At 52.9% G+C, this 22,879-nt stretch overlaps 1 protein-coding gene across 2 annotated transcripts in view; it reads right to left on the bottom strand.

Moving 5' to 3' along the window:
• PCSK6 (proprotein convertase subtilisin/kexin type 6) overlaps positions 1–21,357 on the bottom strand; it is a 35,942-nt gene extending 14,585 nt beyond the window's left edge. For both annotated transcript variants that reach the window (XR_011741049.1, XM_065847736.2), the window contains exons 1-8: positions 21,129–21,357; positions 15,187–15,291; positions 10,510–10,620; positions 9,708–9,851; positions 9,076–9,152; positions 8,353–8,441; positions 4,854–5,026; positions 909–1,121 (exon numbers count right to left, since the gene is read on the bottom strand). Coding sequence is in view for 1 of the 2 variants with exons in the window: in XM_065847736.2 (XP_065703808.1) it covers positions 909–1,121; positions 4,854–5,026; positions 8,353–8,441; positions 9,076–9,152; positions 9,708–9,851; positions 10,510–10,620; positions 15,187–15,291; positions 21,129–21,350 (1,134 nt within the window). In the remaining variant the exon portion in view is untranslated. The remainder of the gene's footprint in view (positions 1–908; positions 1,122–4,853; positions 5,027–8,352; positions 8,442–9,075; positions 9,153–9,707; positions 9,852–10,509; positions 10,621–15,186; positions 15,292–21,128) is intronic.
• Between the last annotated feature and the right edge of the window lie 1,522 nt (positions 21,358–22,879).

Genomic DNA, 22,879 nt, shown 5'->3' with positions numbered 1-22,879 from the left:
ACTGTGCTATATTAAATGTTTTCCTTAAAAGCTCTAGCTCTTGGTGTCGGGCAAGAATTACCTTTGCGTGGGGAAAAAGGGAAAAAAGAAAGAGAGGAAAAAAACCACTATTTCTGGCTTTTTCAATTCAGGGCAGAGCATGATGCTTGGGTACCAAAAGCCTGGAAAGATGAAGTGGGCAAAGAGACGCTTGGTCAGTTACATTTTTAAAAGGCCTCTGTGTTTGGAGTTAATCTGGTGATTTTTGGAGGGGGGAGATTGTGCCACCTGCTTTCTCCGGGGAGCTCCCCTGGAAGCCGCTTTTTTGCCTCACGATGCTCCGGCAGCACTGGGCTGGTGTTGGCCTCAGCCATGCGAACGCTCCTGAGCACCATGAAAATGGCACTTGGATTCTGTTTTCTGGCTGGAAACTAATATTTTAGAGGCCAAACAAACCACTCTTGAATAAAAAAACAAAAACAAAAATCCACTTGTAAAAAGCCCACATTTTTTGTGAAAAAATTAATTTGGGTGGAAAACTCCCTCCCAGGTCAGGTAAGGCGGATGCTGCCAAATGCTTCCATCCTCCCTTTTAAAAAATCTGTCTCAGGCTAAAAACCCTCAAAACTTCCTTTATCTTAAAGTGGGCACAGTGAGCAGGCACTTTGAGGGACCAGTAAATATTTACATGGGTATTTTTTGCAAATCTCCAGCCCTTTCACCCATTTTGCAGGGAAAACACCACGTCCCTGAGCTCTTCCCAGTGCAATTTTAGCCTCACCATTAAAAAACAAAAAAAAACAAATGAGCAAAAAGCACCACAGAGCTAAAGAGGAAGTCTGGCTCTTATAACCAAGCCACCATCCAGCCCAACCATTCAGATAACATTCAGGGGATGCTGCCACACGCAAAATTGGGGTAAAACTCACTATTTTCCGCTCGTAAAAAGCCCCGCTGCTGTAGGTGGTGGCGAGCGTGGAGGCACATTCCTCCAGGTACCAGGGCTTGTAGCCGTTCTCAGTGGTGCTGCTGATGGAGATGGTGTAGATGCTGTTGGTGTAGCCATCACAGGAGCAGTAGTCGCCTTCTCTGCCGCCATTCCCTGATGCCCACACGAAAATGGAGCCCAAACCCCTGCGGCCCTGCGGGGAGAGAGGGGACCTGGGGGTGAGAGGCGGCAGTTGATGGGGGTGAACAGCCGGCTCGGCACGGGGAGCAATGGGGAACCCTCCCCAGCACTGGGTTGTCATCGGTAAGCTGGATCTTTTGGGTTTGGTGAGGGTGGAAGGATGGGTCCCATCCTGCCCAGCATTCAGCCCGCTGGATCAGCCCCCGCAAATGGCTCAGACAGCCCCAGTTTTACCAGCAGCGACTCCCCGTGAGGATGGGAGAGCCACTGGTGATGGGGAGTTTGGCACAGAATCGTGGAATCATTTTGGTCGGAAAAGACCTTTCAGATAGAGTTCAACCATTAACCCAACACTGCCAAGTCCACCACTAAACCATGTCCCTGAGAATCTCATCTATGCATCTGCTGAATATCTTCAGGGATCTTCTGCATGGGTGAAAACATCTCAGGTGCTCAGAGCCCCTGGACCAGGTGGTAACACTGCGGCAGCGTTTTCGGGGGGTGCAGGGATGGCCCCACAGGAGGAGCCCTCCCAAAACTCATGTCTCCCTCACCCCGAGCCTGCAAAGCCCCTTGTGAACCCACCCAAACCATCAGAAACCTTTCCCCAGCCTCTCTTTTAGGTTCCTTTTTCATTATTTTTTTTAAACCTGAGCTTTTCTCCTCCCCCACTACATCATTTGGCAGGAAGATCTGATGGAGCCGTCCACACCGGGTACCAGCTGCAGGAGGCCCCCAGGGAATTGGGGGGGCAGAAGGGGTACACCAGCCACCCAGACCTCCCCAGAGCCAGGGGAAAATCCCGCCTGGTAGCAGCGGCTGCAATGCCAATGAGGGGCTCCTAATGAAGCCGACAGCGCTGGGGCGAGCAGGGCTCACCCCTCCATCCCAGCCTCTGCCGGGAATAACCCAGGGGGATTTGCAAACAGGGTGCTGCCATCCCAAAAGGAGGATTTTGGGGACCCAAGGGGGGTTCAGGGCAGGAAATTAAGTGGCTTGTTTGTTTCCCTGCTCCGTAAAGCAGGATTCTCCGGGGAGGGCTTGGCAGGCAATGGAAGCAGACAGCAGCAGAGCAGCCCCCATCCTCCTCCCCCCCATGGCTACTCCTGCCACCGAGAGGTTTCGGCACTCGTCTGGGCAGATCTGGTGTTTACCTCCCTCCCACTGCTCTGCGGCGGCTTCCTCCACAGAGAACAATCATAATAATAATAATAATAATAAAGCAGCTTTGCTCCAGAGGAATTCACTGGGATTTATTGTGGGTTTTAAGCACTGGGGGGTTGGAGAGGGTTGGTTTATTACCTGTCTCACCCTCCTCCTGGGGCAGAGGCTCTCGGAGCTGACCCTGCCTCTGGATACACAGGATAAGTCAGGCTTTTTCCTTACTTTATGAAAGTTTTCATTATCTGGGCTGCCTCCCAGCCAAACTGGGTGGATGTTTTCCCTAGCAAAGATTAATAGAGCTGTGTGGAGCTCTGCAAAGAAAAAGTGCAACTGCAAAAGGGAATTATTGCCCTGCCCCGTGTCACGGAGAGCTCACCCCGAGCCTGCTGCTGGCATCTCCAGTCCCGCTTCTCAGGGTTTTCCTGGATCTGCTTGGCGCAGGCAGCAACAATCCAGCTCTTCAACACTAAAATCCACCCATTTCCAAGGACCAGCCCTGCTGCACGCAACCCAGGCTTTCCTAAATCATTAGTCAGGGAATAAAACCAGGAACTGATTGCTGAAGGTGTGTGGAGATGTGATGATGGTTTTGACTGGGATAAATAGACGAGGAGCCCGGACCTCCTGTGTCCTGCACCTCGCTGGGTGGAAACAGGTTTAGATCCAGCACAGTTCCACGAAGACACGAACCGGCACATAAAGGACACTACAGCAATGAACAGCTAACACCCGATGGCATTTCCCAGCGGAAAATCACAACCACAAAAAAAATCACACCACAAATCTCAACTCCCTCAGACTGGAAAAAAAAACTCCACATTTTCCCTTTAGCTCTCAAACAAGCAACCACCAAGATTTCCACAAGCAGATCCCCCCTTCTTTATTTGCCATCCTAAGCCAGCACCAAGGGGCTCCTGGCTGCCCTAAAACCCAGATCCAGGCATTATTTAACCCAAGGAATCCTGTCCTGGCCAAGGCTGGGGATGATCCGTCACCCCAGCAGCACATTGGTCAGATGCAGGATGAACAGCATCTCCCTGCTCCCTCAGCACCACCAGGGCTCAGGCGTTTGCTCCATGAGAGCCCAGAATAAATATACCCTCGTTAGCTTGGGAACTAATAATGTGTGGCTGAAGGAGCGAGAAACAAGATGATAAATCACCCTGGCGCAGTCCTATCGCTAATAGATAAAGGTTGCTTTAATGTTTCCATTAAGAACTCAATTTTCAGGATTTATAACTCAGTTACAGATGTTTGCTTGGGCTAAAGGTGGCAGCTAACTATCTGCTTGCAGCTTTCCTTGTTATTTAAGGAGAAGCTGGCAATTAAGAGCTGTGCATGCGGGACAGTGGTGCCACAAACATGGGTGCCAGTGAGGGGGCTGATGTCCCCTGGGAGACAGAAGTGAGGATCCTGAAACAGCAGGAACCTGCTGCCGCCCATTTGCTCCCGCATGGAAAAATAAGGTCTAAAAAGCAGCTTGTTCCCCCGTATTTACACGGCGTGAACTCCCCAGCACTTCAATGGATTCCTCGGCAGGCTCACCGCCCCGGCAGGAAATCGAGTAAATAGTGGGAAAAACACTCCACCCTATTTTTAGATAACAGGGAGGCTGCGCCGCCCCGAGTCCTGGCACGTTGTAAGAAAAGGCAGGAGTTGAGGTGGAGAGAGAAACTGGGGGGGTTCAAAGCCTCTGGGAGGGTTTCAAAACCCCAAGCCCAAAGTGACGGAAGCACCCAGGAGGAGAACATCCCCTGCAGCGCCCTGAGCTGCTATGACACTTACCCACGAGCTGCCAAGAAAGGTCTTTTTCACTGGTGCTTTTAGCCAATACTGGGCATTTTTAAAAAACACTCCATAAAGGAAGGGTTGTGAGAAAGCCAGGGCATGCCCCGCTTGGATTGACAGCTGTCAATCATGTGTGATAGCAGTTGAGGTCTTCTCACTGGAGGACTTCAGGGACAATAATCTGAATTATTCCTCTGCCCCTGTGGCCGGATTCTGTGGCTGCACCCGCATCCCCCTCTGGGCCATGACACAGCCACTCATTTTGGGTAGAAAACCAAGAAAATGCTTAATGTGATGGAGACCGCAGTGAGAGGACACCGGGGACCGGAGGGGTAAAGGCGGAGGGGACGGAGATGCCGGGGGGTGGCTGCTTCCCTCCATGCCAGCACCCAGGGGGGACATTTTAAGATGCAAAGTCACTCCTCCCAGAACCGTTTTGGGTTTCTCAGCCTGGCAGAGCTTCACAACTCAACCTGGGGCCTCCTGCCTGCTCTGCCGGGGCTCTGCCTGGCACCCGGCGCTGTCAGATGCTGCCGACGGTGCCGAGGGGTCCCGCCGGGGCCGCGCCATCGCTGGGCACCTCCCGCCGTCACCACCCGCAGCCGCAAAATCCACCGGACGCCGGGGAAAACTAGGAAAAATTAGAGATGATTCGACCCCCGCCCCACCCCAGCCCTAGTTTTGGCATCACCTCAGGGTAGGGGTCGAGGTGCCCGTCCCCGCCTCAGACCCACATTCCCCACAGGGCAGGGGGAGGAGAGCGAGCGCATCTGGGGCACTGCAGGATCCACACCTTTTTAATGCCATGCTCAAAAGCCTGTTTGGCCAATAGACCAGGTCCATCAACTGTCTTCCCATCATCATCTGGCCCCCAGCTCGCGCTGTAAATGTCAATGTAATCGGGTCTGATGCCAAGCGACTTCGCTTCAACAACATCTGTTACATCGCCATCTAACATACGAATGCCTAAAAGCACAAAAACATCAGACATTAGGGCTTAATGGTGCGGATGAAAGCGTGAGGATTGCAATCAAAGGGCTTTGTGAAACGGCGGCAGAAACCGCGCGCCTGGAATCGCTGCAACCCGCGGCCCCACGCGCGAACAAGTCCAGTAGTGGGATGCTGGGTAGATATTTTGGAAACTTTTTGTGTCTTTGCTGGCTTTACTGCAAGTGATGGAGAGAGGGGTTAAAATCTGTTTGGCAGGGAGTGGGTGGTGGGAGCGGTGATGCGTTTCCTGGTGGCAAAATCCCCCTACTATAAACCTTTTCCACCCCCCCTTTTAATGAATTAGTGAACTAATTTCTCCACTTGGAAGATATTGGTGTTTCCCGAACGCTCACAGTTCCCTGGCTTTGGGCACACTGGTGGGATCAAGCCTCTCCCTGCAACAGGGAATGACTGTGACTGTTCCCAGACCCCATCGCTGCCCCACTGATGCCAGTGGCACCCAGAAAGGTGGCTATGGCTTCCATGGCCAAAATCAGAGCCAGGACTCCAACCCACAGCAGAATGTCCCCTCTACATGATGAACAGAGGGTGCCAGGCACCCCAAAGAGCTGCCCAGAAACAGCTCTTGCAGCAAAGGAGGTGCTGGAAATTCTGGCATCGTACTTGGCCAGCCAGGGAGCGTCTGGTTTATAAAAATGCATTTCCCTTTCTGCACATATTTTTTTCTTAAAGCAAACAAATGCAGGCAGATGTCATTCCAGCTGCAGCTGCGCTCTGGCCACCACTCAAGTCAAATATCTCTTTCTGACGCTGTTCCCTACCAGCCAACAAACAAGCTTGGAAATACAAAACGAGGGAGCAGAACAGTTCCCCAAAACTTCCTCTCTTTGTTGTTTTCACAAGAAAACATGAGGAGAAGGGCCAAAAAGCTGAGCCTGCTGTCCAAGCCACACTCAGCTGTGATGCAGCAAGAAAAACTAGCTGAGGGATCAGTTTTTGCGCTTGCTAAATGTGGGCACGTATCAGCGAGCCTAAATTTAGCCCAAATTAGCTTGAAGTCAGTCCAAAGCCAGTCCAAAGTTAGCTCGAAGTCAACCCAAAGTTAGCTCAAAGTGAACCCAAAACAGCCCAAAGACAACCTAGAGTCAGCCCAGAGTCAGCTCAAAGCCAACTCGAAGTCAACGCAGCGCCAGACCAAAGAGAACTTAAAGCCAACCCAGAGCCAGCCTAAAGCCAACCCAGAGCTAGCTCAAGGTCAGTTGAAAGCCAGCCTGGAGTCAACCCAGAGCCAGCTCAAATCCAAGCCAAAGCCAGTCCTAAAACAGCCTAGAGCCAGCCCAAGGTCGGTCAAAAGCCGGCTCAGAGACAACCCAAAGCCAGCTCAGAGACAACCCAAAGTCAGTCCTAAGCCAGCCCAGAGCCAGACAAAAGTCAACCCAAGGCCAAGCCCAGCATCAACCACCCATGATGCAGGGATGCCACAGTTAAATAGCGTGGGGCAGGAGGGAGCAGGGAAGGATGCTGCACAATAACCGAGCCTTTTGCCACACCGGGAGCAATCCAGCCTTCAGAGCGAGCGCTCAGGGAGAGGGAAAAGGAAGAGGAAGGATGTCGGGAGCCCGTTTTGTTTCTCCAGCAGCAATGTATTTTGCCCAGAGCAAATGAAAAGCAACGCAAGAGCACTGAAGAGCAGCCGGGAAAATTAGATGGTAGCTCTCCAGTGTGACAAATAGGCTTCCCCAACAAGTCGTGCTCATTAATCGCTGCTTTATTTGCGTAATCCATCTAAAATCACTCTTACTGCAGCTATAGCGCATTTTCTTCCACAATCCCAAACTTGATACGGCTACGGACTTTATTTTTCCCCTTTGCCTCTTCATGTTGTGGGAAGCCCGTGGTCTCTACCTTGCACCAGGCGCTTCACATCGATCAATGCCCCCCCTATACACCCCGAAGGCAAGGCACTCGTTGAAGGAAGCAAATTAAAATGGGACCCACAGGTCGTTATAAAGTCAACAAGTAATGCTTGTCTCCACAGCTGCTGCAGAGAAACGAGCTTGAAAAAGAGCAAGAAGGCAATGGCCTGATCCTGCAGGATGAAGAACTGCCTTAAACATCCCCTCTGGGGGCTTTGCCTCGCTCTGCTGCTGCTTGGTGGGTGCTTGGAGATGAGTTTTTAGAGGCAAGAAGCCACTAAGAAGCAAGAAGCCATTCCATGTGCAGGGGATGGGATGGGACGGGATGGGATGGGACGGGATGGGATGGGATGGGATGACGTGCTGCAGCCTTTACAGACCACATGATTCCCTCATTCCCTCTCCTCGGGGTTATTTCTTCCCTTGGGGGATTTCACCAGCGCAGGGACCCACGGACAATGCTTGGCCAGGAGCGGGACTGCCTGCAGACACAACCTTAATGAAAGCTGTTTCTTGCACAGCCAGGATGGACAAAGCGAGAAAAAGAATTAAGCCCTGAACACACCCACATGCGCTTGTGTCTGTGCTCCCGACTGCAACTTCTCTCAGCGTTGGACTGCGGGGGAGGATGCAGTAAAATCCCCTCTCCCCATACTATAGTGCCAGGGCTAAAACCCCTGGTAAGGACCCGGTTCCAGGCATTTGTCACCTACATGGTCCCACCAGTCACACAGATGGGACACGGCACTCGCTCTCCCCCAACACCCCCATCTCACTGGCAGGTGCTAGACCAGCCTCCAAACCAGCTCCACTAATGCAAATGAGTTCTGTGATGCTAATTACCATCAGGATCCAGTTTGGTGATAAAGATGCACAGGCACATTGTGTTATTCGAGGGACTGTGCAAACGTCCCCCCACCCTGCACAGCCCTGGCCCCCCACCTCCTTGTTTTTTTCCCCACAAGGCTATTTTGGGGGGTCTTCTCAGACCCCCACTCTGAGTGGTTCATCTACAGACACTAAATTAACCTCACAAATGAGCAATTTTTGGCTCTGAAACTAAACTGGTGCTGCCAGTCATAGCAAATACAGCCACCCCAAAAAGGCCAGGCCCCTCCCCAGGCTCCCAAACTTTTGTCTTGAAACTACCACATCCTCGGTCCACGTGCATCCTCACAGCGAGGATGCAGCCCGAGTAGGATTCCATCCCAAAATACATGATGCCAGGATCCCCTGCACCCTGTGTCACCCATCATCCCCCCCCAGCACCCCTGGGCTCCCTGTAGCTGAGGCACTGAGGAGGTGCCTCTTTCCTGGCAATATCTGGGAGAGCAGCACCCACCACCCGCCCCAGGAGCCCCTTGGCACGGTCAGGGTGGCCAGGGCCCCTCGGTGGGGACAGCGAAGGGCAGGTGACAGCCTCACCTCCGATGCGGGCGTTGTAGGCAATGCCCACGATGCAATACGAGTTGTTCACTGCTGCCGCCACTTCACCTGCACAGCGGGTGCCATGTCTGCAAAAAGAAACCCCCCATGAGCCAACATCCCACAGGGAAGGATCGCTCTGGCCACCCCACACATAGAAACAGGCACTGAGGCCAGAGTGGTGAGAGAAAGACTGCGGAACCCTTGTCCAAAACCCTTGGGGACGGAGGGAACCAATGCAAAAAGCAATTTTGCTCTTTGCATCTTGCAGCTAAATGCAATTTGCTCTTTTCATCTCACACCTAAACGCAATTTGCTGTTTGCATCTCACACCTAAATGCAATCTCCTCTTTGCATTCTCATTTCCTTTCCACACGTGCTACCACGTGCCTGTCCTGCTTTAACCAAAGCCCCAAAAGGGTGATCAAGTTTCATCCAAGACACTCTGCCTGACTCACGTGGTTTGACTCCCAATCATGCCAAGGACCGCCCCCCCCACCCAGTGCGCCTGTTTGATGGCTCAAGGGTTCGTTAGCAATTAGCATGGTTGCTGTGGGCTAAATTTGCATTAAATCCAATGCCTCCACGCAAAGCCCATAAGGCAGCATCCTCTGCAGTGCTGGGGATGGGGAAAGGTCATGGACCTTGAAGACACCACAGGGGGACACCCAGCCCCAGGGGACGCCCGCACACCCCAGCTCCACAGCAGTTAGTGTCACGTACTTATTCTCATTGCTGGCATCGTAGCGTGGAGTTGGGTCGTGGTCATTCCCATTGACATCGTAGCTTGCAAGAGGGTCCTAAAAACATGTTACTGTCATTACGTTCAACTTACCAGCACAGCAGGGGACACAGTGGCTTCAGCAGCAGCACTGTCCTGCTTCACCCAGTCAATAGAACCAAAGCAGGCAAAAAAATGCCATTTTCCCCTTAGTTTCTCACCGTTTCTCAGGATAAATAGTTCTGGGCTACAGCCCTGCATGTTTCCCAAATGAAACATCCCACTCCCATGGAGACAGCTCCTCTGAACCCCAAATCCCGCCGGGTCTGGCACTTCCCCCGCCCCCCAACCACGGCTGTTTAAGGTTTGAGCTGGGGCTGAGTGGGTCCATGCAGGTTTTTGGCGAGTGGGAGGGAGGCGGCTGCTTCCCAGGCAGCTGCAAAGGGAGTTTCCCCCAAACCCTCTTGTCTGAAAACCTCATTTTATTCTTAAAAACATCTCAGGCTTTTTTTTTTAAAAAAAAAAAACCCACCCCTTTTCTTCTCATCTGCCAACACACAATCTTAAACTGTGTTTATATGCTGAAATTCTCCACCATGAGGACCAGCCCCAGCCCATCCATCCCCCAGCTCACGTAGTTTTGCAGGAGGTCAGGGTGGTTCCTCTCTATACCGTCATCGAGGATAGTGACCACCACGTTTTTCCCGGTGTAGCCCCTCTGCCAGGCTGCCAGGACGTTCATCTCCGACCTGCAGCGACTGTTTTTATCACCACAGTGCTATGGGGGGAAACACAACAAGCACAAGCTGCAAGATGGGCTGCAACCCCATTGCAGCACATCTAAGCGAGTAGTCAGGCTGGGAGCCCATTTAATCAACCAGAAAATACATATATGTTCCACTCCTTGCCATATAACTCATAGATTTGTTATAACTTTGCTCCATTGATCAAAGATGTCCAGCAGCAGTTAATCCAGGCAATGCTATCTCCCTATTTCTTTTCCTCTGCCATTTCAAATACTGCGGGCTCTTCGGTTTTGAAGTGCTCATTTCCTTTCTGTGCTTAATTTTCAATGAAATTCCCTGTCAAATACAGATCGATGAAGCAGACAGGAGAGAAAAAAAATTATATTGGAAATAGATGGCTGCAGCTCCTGGATGGGCAAACTGCAGCGGTGTTCCTCCCAGGCCTTTGCTATGCAGACCATAATGAGGGGCTGCTAATGACAGTGAAACACTTCAAACTAGACTCTACTGAGTATTAATTTACAATTTTAAGATCCTATTGCGAAGCACATTTGCTGATATTAAGGTGTTTCATTACTGTTCAGGCTGAGCAAAGACTGATGACTTGTTTGATTAAAAATAAATTACCGCCCCCCCACCCCCCCATAAAGCAGCAGGTTCCTGGCAGGGCAGCGATGAGGAGACACTCACCAGGTACCACATGTTGGGCCACACTGGGTCATTGAAGGGCAGGACGTGAGGCTCCCCTCGGACCTGCCGCTTCACCCGCCGCTTCACCTCCTGCTGCTGCAGCCAGTCCACCTGCAAGGAGAGCCGTGGGTCAGCGTCGTCCCTGGGCACTGAGACAGGCATCACCCGTGGGGACAGATTCTAGCATCACCTGCTGAAACTGGATGCAGGATGCAGAAGCGATGCAAACCTCTACTTGGACCCATCCTAGCGTAATCCCACGCACTAGAAAACCACCTCCCCAGCACCTTTGGCAGGGCTGCTGCGGAGGTAGTAGCTTCATTTTGGGGGATTAAGGGATGGATGGACAGACAGACAGGCAGGGCAAGGTTGACTCTTTGTCTTCTCCGAGCCATGGACCTCCTGGTGCAACAAAACTCTTGAGCATAAACAACGTCGTCTCCAAGCACATGCCAAAGCCTCTCTGGGCTTAACGAAACACTGAGGCACATGCTGAAGTCCCACTGGAGACAAATCACATATTTCAGTGTTTAGTCAAAACATTGGACTCAGGAGCTTGGCTTAACTCTGGGGCTGATCCTTCCCCCTGGCCAGGAGGCAGCAGCTCAGCCCTGAGACTTCACCACCCAGCTCCGAGGCTGCTCAACCTTCCAGCTCCTCTTCTCCTGACAAAATAATAAAACTGGGGACTTTACACAGACAATATGTTTCCCAAATATCTGTCGTGACCACCCATGGCCACGGCAGGTCTCAGGGGACATGGCCAGCTCCCAAGAGGTGTTTTTGGCACTGGTGGTGGGCGAGGTGGCCTTGGGGACAACTTCTCTGACATTTGTTTGCTTTTCAGTGGGACATGACACACGAAGAGATCAAATGGGAAATGGGTCAGAAAAGGCCAGTATTGGGAAATGTCGGTGTTTGCCTGCACCAAGAGCTGCCTACGGTGCTGGTTTGGGAGCAGCCCCATCCCACCCCAGTGAGATTTTTCTCCCCTTCAGACCCTTTATTGCTCACAAAAAGGGCCCTCCTGCCTTCAGCACAAAGATAAAACCCAGGTTTATTAAAAACAAGTTGTAAAAATAGTTTATAGACCACATCTTTACATGTGCTTATGGTGGGGGGAGAAGGGCTGCACCAGCTGATGAGCTGGGAGGGCTCCAGAGCACATCATTCCTCACCAGGCACATCCCAACAGCTCGGGGTCTTCTGGGAACACCAAAGCTGCTTGTGGGGATGGCTCTATTCTTCTGACTATGGTTTTGTAATGAAAAATCATAAAAAAATCTGAAATGCAACTTTTTGTTGGGATCGTTTATGTGAAAACTGTCAGCTGAACAGAGTGCTTCTTGCATGGTTTGCAGCTTTCTGACTTGGATGGAGGTGGATGGGGAGCTGGGTATCAGAAACACGACAGTTTCCAGCCTAGAGCTTGATTTTTAAACATCTATATTTTAAAGAAAAACTGTTGAAAGGAAAAAACATTTATATTTCATAGAAAATTTAGTTTCCACAGTGCCTTGGCTGACAACAGCATGCTGCTTTGCTTTTATGATGGTGGATTTAAGTATCAGAAGTACAACTTCATGGTCTAGTTAAAAAACAAACAAAAACCAAAACAAAAAAAGAGGATATAGCCCAAATACCCAGCCTTTTTCCTTAAAGCAGCACTCCTTGGCAGCATTACCATGGGTCTCACTGCCTCAGTCACAGCGATCATCTGCAGTTTTGTCAGATGCAGGAACCCCAGGAAAATGTAGGATTTCTCAGGATTTTGCCAGGAGCTACAGTGCCACACAGTGACATCTTCATCCTAAACACGCTCCTGATTGACCCCAGCGCTGCCAGTCAGGAGTCAATGGAGAAGTCTTGTGTGGACAAAAAGAAATCAGCAGTCTAACAGCATTGATTTCAAGTGAAGTTTTGCTAAATTGATGCCACTGGTGTGGGAAGACGAGCGGGAAGGAGCCCAGGGCATCCCTGCAACCACTGCCATGGGTTGTGAAACTCAGATCCACTTCCAGCACTCATCTTGGGGGGGAGAAGCTTCTCGGAAATTAAAAAAAAGAAAATTTTGCTACTAGAAATGACCAAAATTGTTGCAACACAGCCCTGAGCCTGGAGGTTCTCAGGTCCATCCCTGCAAACAAGGCCACCATGAGTGACATCAAAGGACCCTGCGAGAAGGCACAGGTATCACTGAGCCAAATCCTCTGCCCTTGCTGGAAACAGAGCAGAAGCTTTTCATTTTCCCCCTTACTCTGAGAATTTCCATGGGTGATGCTCAGATCCAGCCACCCAGGGTGTCTCCACCAAACATGATCACCAGCACAGCTGAGGATGCAGCTCCAGAAAAGCAATTGCTTGACTTATTCTAGTGGATATGCAGCAATTAAAGCTGAGGTCCAGGACAAACCAGATGCTTCCAGCATGTTCACGACAAAGCACGGCAAAAATTTAGGTGGGGTCGGTTTTATCATAGAATCATTTTGGTTGGAAGAGACCCTTCAAGAACAAGTCCAACTGTTACCCCATCCCTGGCACTACCCCATGTCCCTGAGAACCTCATATCCACATCTGTTCAACCCCTCCAGGGATGGTGACTCCACCACTGCCCTGGGCAGCCTGTTCCAATGCCCGACAGCCCTTTGGGGAAGAAATTGTTCTCAAGATCCAACCTCAACCTCCCCTGGTGCAACTTGAGGCTGTTTCCTCTTGACTTGTCTCTTGTGGCTGGGGAGAAGAGACCAGCTTTTTCCACGCTCCAAGCTCCTTTCAGGCAGTTCAGAGATCAGAAGGTCTCCCCTCAGCTCCTGTTCTCCAGGCTGAACCCCCCAGGTCCCTCAGCCGTTCCCATCACACTTGTGCTCCAGCCCCTTCCCCAGCTTTTGCTGTGGTACACGGCCAAAGGCACAGGGACTGAGGCTGCAACATCCTCCGATGAGGATTAGGAGACCAGAGCAGTGAGGCTGAAGGGTCCAGCACCATGAGGACCAACAGGAGCATCCTATGGAGCCAGCATGACCCCTCTCTGCGTCCCAATGCATCTCCACACCTTTTACCCTCACCACCACAACCTGCCCTCAGAATTGCTGGATTTGCCACATCTCTCCTCCCCTTCCATCACCTACCACATCATATCAGCCCCAAACGGAGCAGCTGCAGCTGCGGGGGGCTCCTGGGGCATGAGGCGAGCTCAGCAGCAGTGTGGTCCCTCAGGGACCAGGACCCTGAGTGATGCCTGGTCCTTGTGTCACCAACCACCACAGCAGAGCAAACTGATAAATAACGGCACTGGAAACAATAGTCCCTGGAAGGCATGAACCACCCAACATCTGCAAATAATTGAATTTGCTGTTTTGTTGGGCTTTCTGCAAGATTTCTTTCCATCTTCACTACTCCAGCTCCTGTCTCCTTGTGCCTCGCAGTGATGTTTTCCCATCCAAGTGCTGAGATATCTCCAGAACAATTTGCAAATGTGCATGGGAGAGACAACACATGCCAAGAGGCCTTGAACTCCAACTGATAAGGAAGGATTAAGAGAACAAGAGCTAATTGCTCCAGCTTGCAGCCCACAGAGTGAGGCAAGGTAAATGTTAATAAGACTAAAAGCTCATTGATTTGGTTTGCATTGTAACTAAACTTATCAAAATTGTAATATTTCAATTGCAGAGCTGAATTCATCATTTGCTGGGATGCCTGTGCACCTCTCCGAGGGTGATCAGCTTCAATTAGAGCCCAGCACACTTGCAGGGCACTGACACTCTTCTTGCCAAATTTTACCCCACCAGCAACGTCACCTGTGTGCCTCCTCAGAAAGGTGCTACAGACCCTGCCCAAATATTTAACAGCAAATCTCACTGGAAAGCCAGCTGATTGAGGTAAAGCAGGGGTGCTGTGTGAGCCTGGAGAGATGTGGATGGGATGTGATGAGTTGGAAATATTTCAGGTAAGAGTATCCCAAGGGCAGCCGGGAGCATCAGTGCAAGCACCAGCCACTCACTGCAGCACAGGTACCTTCATTGTAATGACTTTTTCTGCACTTATTTCTTCCTTTCCCCTCCCTACACATTAACCCTTCCACTGCACTGCAGAAGTAGCATCTTGCAGGGTTCAGGTGCCAGGTGGAGCTGGGAAGGAGAAAGCCAAGGCAGAGCCACAGCCCTTTGCTGTCATCACTCCGAACCCAGCTCACCCAGGTCCTGCCTGTCCCACCTCACCTTCTCCTTCCGCCCTCCCAATACTTTTGTCAATTCAGCTGCACTGAAAAAATCCCTTCGGATGCTTGCTCTAGGAAAAAGCAATGCAGGGACATTGCCAAGGATTTCACACATAGCAACCATAGAGGCAGCAAATGTTGTGGCAACTGGATCAACACCCCAAGCATGTAGCAGCCTTTCTACCCTGGAAGGCTTTTTTTCTCCCTCTTCCTCCTGGTTTCAGGCAGATGTTAACATTTAGTCACTTCTCAGTATTTTTCATCACCAATCGACGTACCCGTGGCCAATGAGTCACCCCGTGCACGCACAGGGCTGCAGTTCAAGCATAACATGTCGTTGCAAGATGCTCAGGCTCACACTTGACCTGGATCAAGTCAATGGGCTTCTCCAGGGGAAATGGGGACCCGCATACCACCACCCCCTCAGAGGCTGGGGGACCCCAGGCTGCCCAGCCCTGTACCTTGGGGTCCATACGGAGAAAGTTGTGCGGTCCCCGGCTGCTCAGCGTCGAGCGCTTAAACGTCTTGCTGTGGTGAAAGTGGTAGTAGTTTTCCAAACTCCCAATCTGCAAAAAGAGAGGGTTTTAAAAAATAAAAAATATATACAAAAAACAGGTTTTCCTGTGGCTCACCCCATTTTGGTGCTGGCAGCACCCCTTTGTGTGTTGGTGCAGCTGTGTCTCGCAACACAAACCCAATGTTCAGGGAGGGGATGCAGGATGCTGGCACTAACCCCAGTGCCACTGCTAGATGCTGCACCGGCACAACAGAGCGCAGAAAACATTTTTATGAATTTTCACCCATTAAATACATCTTTTTACAAACTGCCTTCCATCATCTCCCGAGCAGGAATAATGAGATAAAAATGAGCTCAGCAGCTGCAGCGGAGCTGGGGGAGCGGTGCCTCATCCCGCTGCCTTTCCCCACCCAATGCTCCAGCAGCACAAACAGCCCCGTAAGGAGGGGTGAATGCCATCCCTGCTAATCCTGGGATGCTCAGTAGAAGCACAAGATATAACTGTGCTTAACCTGGAGTCAGAGATGGTAGCAGGAGTAAAAAATAAAATTTAAATGTCTCCAAGCAAACCAATGATGCTTCCCAAGGGATGTATAACACATGCCCCTGCCTCGAGTCCCTCCCCAGTGGTAAGTGCAACCCGGGAGCGAAGGCGAGCTGGAAAATGCAGCCCCACCAGATCCCTTCAGCTCAGGAAAGCCCCACGCTCCTCCTTTACAAGTTTTTGCCTTTTTTTGTATTTGCTTGGCTTTTTTTTGTTGTTGTTGCTGTTGTTGTTGTTGAACAGAGCTGAAATGCCCCATATTTGCAGGAAAGTGCCATGCCAGCCACACCACCCTGCTGAACCCCAGGTGGCTGCACTGCCTCCAGCCCTTTTATCCCAGCAGCTGGAGACACCTTAACTCCTCTTTTCCATCCCAAAAGCATAGATCAATTCTCAGGACTATGCAACAATGCAGCTCTCTTGGCCAGACACCACATGAAGAGCATCCCAAAGGGATTCACAGATTAGGGATGGGGAAAACCCAAAAGCTGGCTCCCCAGTCACACAATTTTGGTACAAGTTGGGTCTCTGGTAAAAATTCCTTTTTCCTTGAAGCTGATTTTCCCCCCCCCCCCGCTCTGAAAAAACCCAGCCCATGGCCAGGAGCTGGATGTTGCTGAGAGACAGGGGCAGGTCCTGTGCCTGGCTCAAGGGACCAGGGTGAGCTGTACCATGAGCCCCTGTCTGCAACCCAGGGGCTGGGGTGACATCCCTGAAGCCAGATGTGACCCAGGAGCCAGGGTGACATCCCCGAGGCCAGACCAGGGCTGGCTACAAGAGAACAGGGTGGGGGGAGTAAACAGGTTTGTCCAGACCAGATGCTGAAGCAGATAATGACAACTACTTACATCTTTATCACACTTAATACCTTGAGATGTGCCAGTGCCTCTTATGAGCATTAAATATTTAATTAGTTTTGCTCTGCCTTTTATGCCAGAACGTCATTTCACCAACTTGTCTTTACTGCCGGTAGTGATTTTTGTAATTTGTTTCCACTCAAGCTCTTTAAACGCTCTCTCCCCCTCCACCACCACCTTTTTCTCTGCTTTACAGCGTAGCTGTGCATTTTCTGTAACATCTACATGCAAAGTGGCTGCTCGCTGCAATCTGCATTTGGCTTTTAAGACCCATTCCTTAAATCCACTTGTACTTAGGAAAGAGAAGGAGGATGCTCCAACCTCCCCATATTGTAGGGAAAATTTGTGTGAGGCCACTCTTCAGGTTCAGCTCCGCATCCACCAGCTCAGCCTTGAGTTTGCAGGGTTTATAATATTCAGTTTATTCTCATCTCCAGTCCCTCTGGCACTCATCATAACAGGATCACGCTCTATAAACAAGCATCGGCTGAAGAAGCACTTCTGTTTCCCACCGGAGTGGGCTTTTCAGAAACGAGTGCAAAATTACCACGCAATGCAAATCAGCAAGAAGATGGGGAGGTAGAAAACCCATCCCAAGGTCTGGGGATGTCTGGTGATAGCAGCAGGAGAAGCACCCTGTGCTCCAGGTTCTTTATTCTCCTAGGATTTATTGAAGGAAAAATAAGGAAAAACCTTCTGAAGTTGAGGCTAACTTGAAAGCCAGCCCCACTCTGAGCAGAGGTTGGACCGAGTAACCTCCAGAGACCACTTTACCTGAGCTATTCTAAGAAGAAAAATTAAAAATTGCCGTTTTTTTTAAATGCAAGAGTATTCTTTCTCCTCCTTGAGGTCAGTCAGCTCAGTGGGGCTCAGCAATGCAACCCCTGGGGATGGGACTACTGGAGACACCCAAATGATCTGAGTTTTCTCCTGCACACAGCACCAAGGTAGTTTTCTTCTCACCACCTGTTAACTGAGGCAGAGGAAGCCCTGGTTGGTTCCACCATGCTCAGCTGGGCTGCAGATAGAACAAGCTTGGAGCAATTCAGAGGCAACATGAACGTGTTTTGCACCCCACAATGCCATTGTCACTACGCAAGGGGTGTCAATGGCTCCACTTTCAATAAACCACACACCCGCCAATGTCATCCAGCCAAATCGGGAAGAGTTTGAAGCTGAAGGACCTTCTCATGGCTCCAATGGGACCCACGTAGTTAGAGATGGATGGCAAAAGGATGAGAAGCAACAAGTTGCAAGGGGAGAAATCCTAACTGGGTATAAAGACAGAAATTCTTTGGGTAGGATGGTGACACATGGGCCTGGGGAGATGGTGGGATCTCCATCCTTGGAGAACTTCAAATCTCACCCAGTTGAGGCTCCACACAGCCTGATTTAGCCCCCCAGTTAATTGAGCGGGGTGGACCAGAGATCTCCAGAGGTCCTTGCCAAGAGGGAGTACTCCACAAATACTTACCAGTGTTAAAAAGAGGTATGATTGCAAGGGGGTCAGCCACCTCCCAACCTGCTTTTCCATTCCCCTTCTCCCACAAATCCCCATGCTGCCTGCAAGGCCCCCACAAAGGCACCGGGGCAGGAGAGGCACTGGGAGACGCTCCTGCAGCAGCATCCATCCCTGCCCTGCCTAGTTAACAGCCATTAGTATTTCCAGCAGGTTCAAGGTTGCTGGCAGCTAATGAGATATTGCAAAGCAGAGCTTTTTGGGAGCTGTACACCACCAATGGCAGCACTAGAGCCCACAAGAGAATTGCTGAGCCTGTTTCTTCCCTCCTTATCACAGCAAAGTCCTCCAGCATTTCACCCAAACCAGCCCATTTCTGCAAAACACCAGCATCTGTGCTGATGTCCTGCAGGAGGATGGACCGAGCTGGGGAGGCCATGCCTGGTCCATGCCCACCCATGCCCAGCAGGCACAAGAGCTCCTGCCTTCAGGAATGTCATTCTTAGATGGTCACAGCTGGATTCAGCCCAGTAAGGACAGAGCCCAGGGCTGCGAGGACGCTATCGCTCCAGCATCCTCCAGACAAATATCCAGGAAAGCTCAAATTCCAGCCCCAAATGAATCCTGCCCACCTCCTGCACCACAGCAGAGACTGCTGAGCACATGTGAGCCCTCCCAAAATGCAACGCTTTGGACATCGCACAAGGAAAAATAAATCGGATACATCTCATTATTGGAATAGGAACAGGCTCATCACCACTCCAGGATGGCAGTGGAGGTGCTGCCTAGGGCACCAGCACCACACCGCCCTCGGCCAGGGCCTGTCCTGGCTCCTCCCAGCCCAGGGCAGGGAGGAACAAGCAGACATTTGGGGGTGTAAAGTCTTTTCCTTTTGTTTAATTGTTTGCTTCACTTCAATAGAAGTTGATGAAAATGATTCCCCAAGAAAAATGTCACTCTACTGTGAGCCAGAAGGATTTTAAATTGTCTTGGGGGCTGGGCATGGCAACATGGGAGGACAGCTGGGATATGGGGCAGACATGGGTGTGTGCAAAACCCAGCAATGCCCTTCCCAGCTAAGAATGTGTCAGCAGACCCCAGGTTGCATCTCAGAGGAAAAGAGCTCACCAGCCACCAGCTGAGCCTCCCTTGCACCCAGCTGTGCTACCTCTGTGACCATCACCTCTCCTCCTCCCTCAACATGTGGGACTCCACCACTTGCCTCCACCTAACCCTCTCCCCATGGCAGGGTGACAGCCCCTTGGCAGGACCAGGCCCCCAGGGAGGGCACAAATCACCAGGGACAGTGCTGTCCCCAGCAGCTCCATGGGCAGAGGATGCAGCAGGGGAAGCTGGGGACACCCAGGCCCCCACAAGCACAGGGAAAGCAGTTCCTCAGGGTTCGACCACGGACAAGCTCCTGTGGGAAAAGCCCCAGGGTCTCGAAAGCTGAAGGCAGGGTACAGAGAGCAGCTGGGGAAGCCCCAGCGGTGCAGGACCTCCCAGCATCCGCGGGAAAGGCGGGAGCCAGGAACAACCTGATGCAACTGCAGAAATATTTCCCTTGCTCTCCAGCCTGCACTGAGCTGCCCCGGGGAAGAGCTCGGGGGGAGGGAGAAATGCTCCAATGGGGCCATGTTGTGCCCATGGGCCAAATGCCTCTGATATCATGGGGATGAGCTTGGGAAAGCTGGAATGTTGGGGAGAAACAAATGCTCCAATGGGCAGGGACACAGCAAAACCCCAACCCAGGATCTGACGTGAGGCTGATGCAAACCAGGAGAGTGGGAAGCTCAATCAAGATATTCTCTGGCTGAAGAGGGATAAACATCGAAAAGCCCTTTGGGTTGCACAACAGCATTGACCCAGCCCTGTGATAGAGGCATTTGAATAATTTAAGTGATTTTCTCCTCAGTGGGGCAAGAGCCAACCACAGCAGGTAGGGGATGGAGGGTAGGACGTGCAGGGTTGTCCCCCATTGACACTGGTGCAGGAAACACCGTCCCAGATTCAGCCTTCCCCCCGCAAATTTGTTTACACAGCACCTCGTGACTTTAATTATACTTAAAAGCAGGGTTGCAATATAAAGCAAGGATATAATTTATAGTCCAGGAGACACCTTGGGCAGGAAGACAACCTGAAGTGCCACCCAGCCAGCAGAGCGCTGAACAGTGCGGAAGGTAATAAACTCCGGAGGAAACTCTGAGGACACCTGCCCACATCTGGGTTTACACAGAATGAAGAAATTGACAGGAAAAAGGAGCTGCCGTGATGAAAGTCACCTTAAGCCATCCGTGCTCTGCGGGGGATGGAAAGCAAAAGTTCCTCGTGTTCCCAATATCTCCGATAAACCCGGTGCCAGAGAGTCCAAAGTTTGTTAAATCCACAAATGTAACTCGCCGGGATGGGAGGAACTTGTGCAACCCGCAGCCGGTGTGGGAACGGGTTGTGCGGGGCGAGGGCACCCCGAGGAGCGGCGGCCAAGGTGAGGGGAACGGAATCGTGGCTGCCCGGCCGCCCCCCTGGGCCAAATCGCTCCGCCAGCATCGCTGCATCGTCCTCATCCCGCCGCTCCCGGGGGCGGGAGGGGCCCATCTCCTTGGGACCCCCGGCACCACCCCTGTGCCGACAGACCCGGCAGCTCCGCGGGACCCCCGGCAGTTTCCCGAAGCCGGAACCGACAGTGCGAGACCCCCGGCAGGTCCCCACTCTCGGGATCGCCCGCAGGTTGCTGGTGTCGGAACTCCCGGCGCCGCTCCAGTCCCGGGACCCCCGGCAGCTCCGGCTCCTCGGGACCCCCGGCATCTTCCCGGGACCCTCCGCAGACCCCCGGTGTAGATCCCTCTGCAGCTCCCGGGAGCCCCGATAGTTCCCGGGACCCCCCCCGCAACTCTCCGCTCCCGGGACTCTTGACAGCTCCAAGACCCCAGGACTCCCTCAGGCTCCCAGTACGACCCCCCTTTGCATCCTCTGCTCCCGGTACCCCGGCATCTGCCCGCCCCTCGGTGCTCCTCTCTTCCCCTTACCTGCCCCAGGCTGATGTACCCGTAGGTGGCGGCGAGGCGGGCGGCCTCGGCGGGGCCCCCCCGCACCCGCACGGCCCAGTGGTTGGTGTAGACGGTGCGGGAGGGCTCGGCCGCGGCTCCGCGCCCGCTCAGCGCCAGCGGCAGCGCCAGGACCAGCAAGCAGAGGCGGGCGGACGGCGGAGCGGCCGCGCTTCCCGGGCCGGGGCCGGCTGCAGCGGGCATGGTGCGCTCCGCGGTGCCGAGCTGGGCGGAGCGGGGAGCTGCGCCTTTTAAAGCGGCCCCGGAGCCCGGCGGGGGCGGGGGGATGCTCCGGGCGGGGTGGGGGGGGAGGGTGGAGGCAGCGGGGAGGGCCCGGCCGGGCGGCAGCGGCGGGAAAGCGGGCGCTAGGGGAAGGGGGGCGGTTTCTGAGCATCCCCTTGCATCCCCCTGCGTGCCGCCGGGCATCCCGCCTGCCATTCCTGCACCCCCGTGTGTACGCGGTACTGCTTCCCGGATAACCCCCTGCGTCGCCCCGGGTGTCCCCGAACAACCCCCTGCATCCCCTTTCATGTCCCGGTCCCGCTCCGCGGAAACCCCGCTTCACACCTCAGCAACCCCCCTGGGAGACTCGGTGCAGCCCCCCCGGCAAACCCTCTGCATTCCCCTGCATCCCCCCTACATGTGACCCGGACACGTCCTGTACCCCCTGCATCCCCCCTGCATGCAGCTGTGCTGCTTTCCAGAAACCCCCCTGTACACCCCTGCATTCCTCTGCACCCCATTGCATGTCCTGCTGCTGCTCCCCAGATACCCCCTGCATGTCCACGGACAGCCCCCCCGCACCCCCCTGCATTCCCCAGTACTGCGCTCTGGGTTTCCCCCTGCACCCCCCAGCATCCTCCTTTGTGCCCCCACATCCCCCCCGGCAGCTCCTCATGTGTCCTCCCAGTTTAGCCCCCCGGGGTGGCCAACCTGAAACCCCCCATCACTGCCCTGCATACCCCAGCACTGAGTCCTTGGCATCCTGCCTGTATACTCTCCCCTCTCCCTGTATCCCCCCAGGCATCCACCACCGCCCATCTCTGCACTACCCCCACAGGCATCTCCCATTGCACCTCCCCCCTGCATCCCTCTAGCACTGGTTCCCAAATCCCCCTGGCATCTTCCCTGCACCCCCCAGCATTACCCGCCATGTATCCTTGGGCATCCCTCCTGCACCCCAGGCAAACTGCAGCAAATTTTGGGGCAGGATTCCTCAGGTGACCCTGGCTGTGGAGCACTGGATGGGCACAAGGGGTACCACAGGGAGCCATGGGCACAGGCAGAGGGGCTGGAGAGTCTTTGCCTCCCACAGACACGATTCAAAGGACAGCAGAAAGCTCGTGGGATATTAGAAAATAGGCTTTGTTAGGGAGAAGGCGATGGCGCATACAAAGGATGGGCTCAGGAGCGGGTCAATGATGCTCTGTTCCATAGCCCTCCCTGCCAGTGCGGGAAGAGGCCTGCAATAAGCTGAGAGCTCCCCAAAGTGAAGCCATGTTTCACTCACATCACATCAGAGCTTTGCCCACATCACATCGGAGCTTCACCTACATTACATCAGAGCTTCAGAAATGCCCCCGTTCAGCCCCCAGGGCTCGGTGATGAGCTGGAGATGAGCTGAGGAGCTGTGCCAAGCCTGCAGCTGCAACCACAGGCTCTGGCCAGCATACCCTCAGGGTGGCTGTGATTCCCGGAGTGGGTGTTGTCTGTTTTCCAGGCCCTGAACAGAT

This window comes from Patagioenas fasciata, chromosome 12 (assembly GCF_037038585.1).
Source record: "Patagioenas fasciata isolate bPatFas1 chromosome 12, bPatFas1.hap1, whole genome shotgun sequence".
NCBI lineage: Eukaryota > Metazoa > Chordata > Aves > Columbiformes > Columbidae > Patagioenas > Patagioenas fasciata.
The sequence above is the reverse complement of the archived record's forward strand: the minus strand, read 5'-3'. Positions and strand labels throughout refer to the sequence as shown.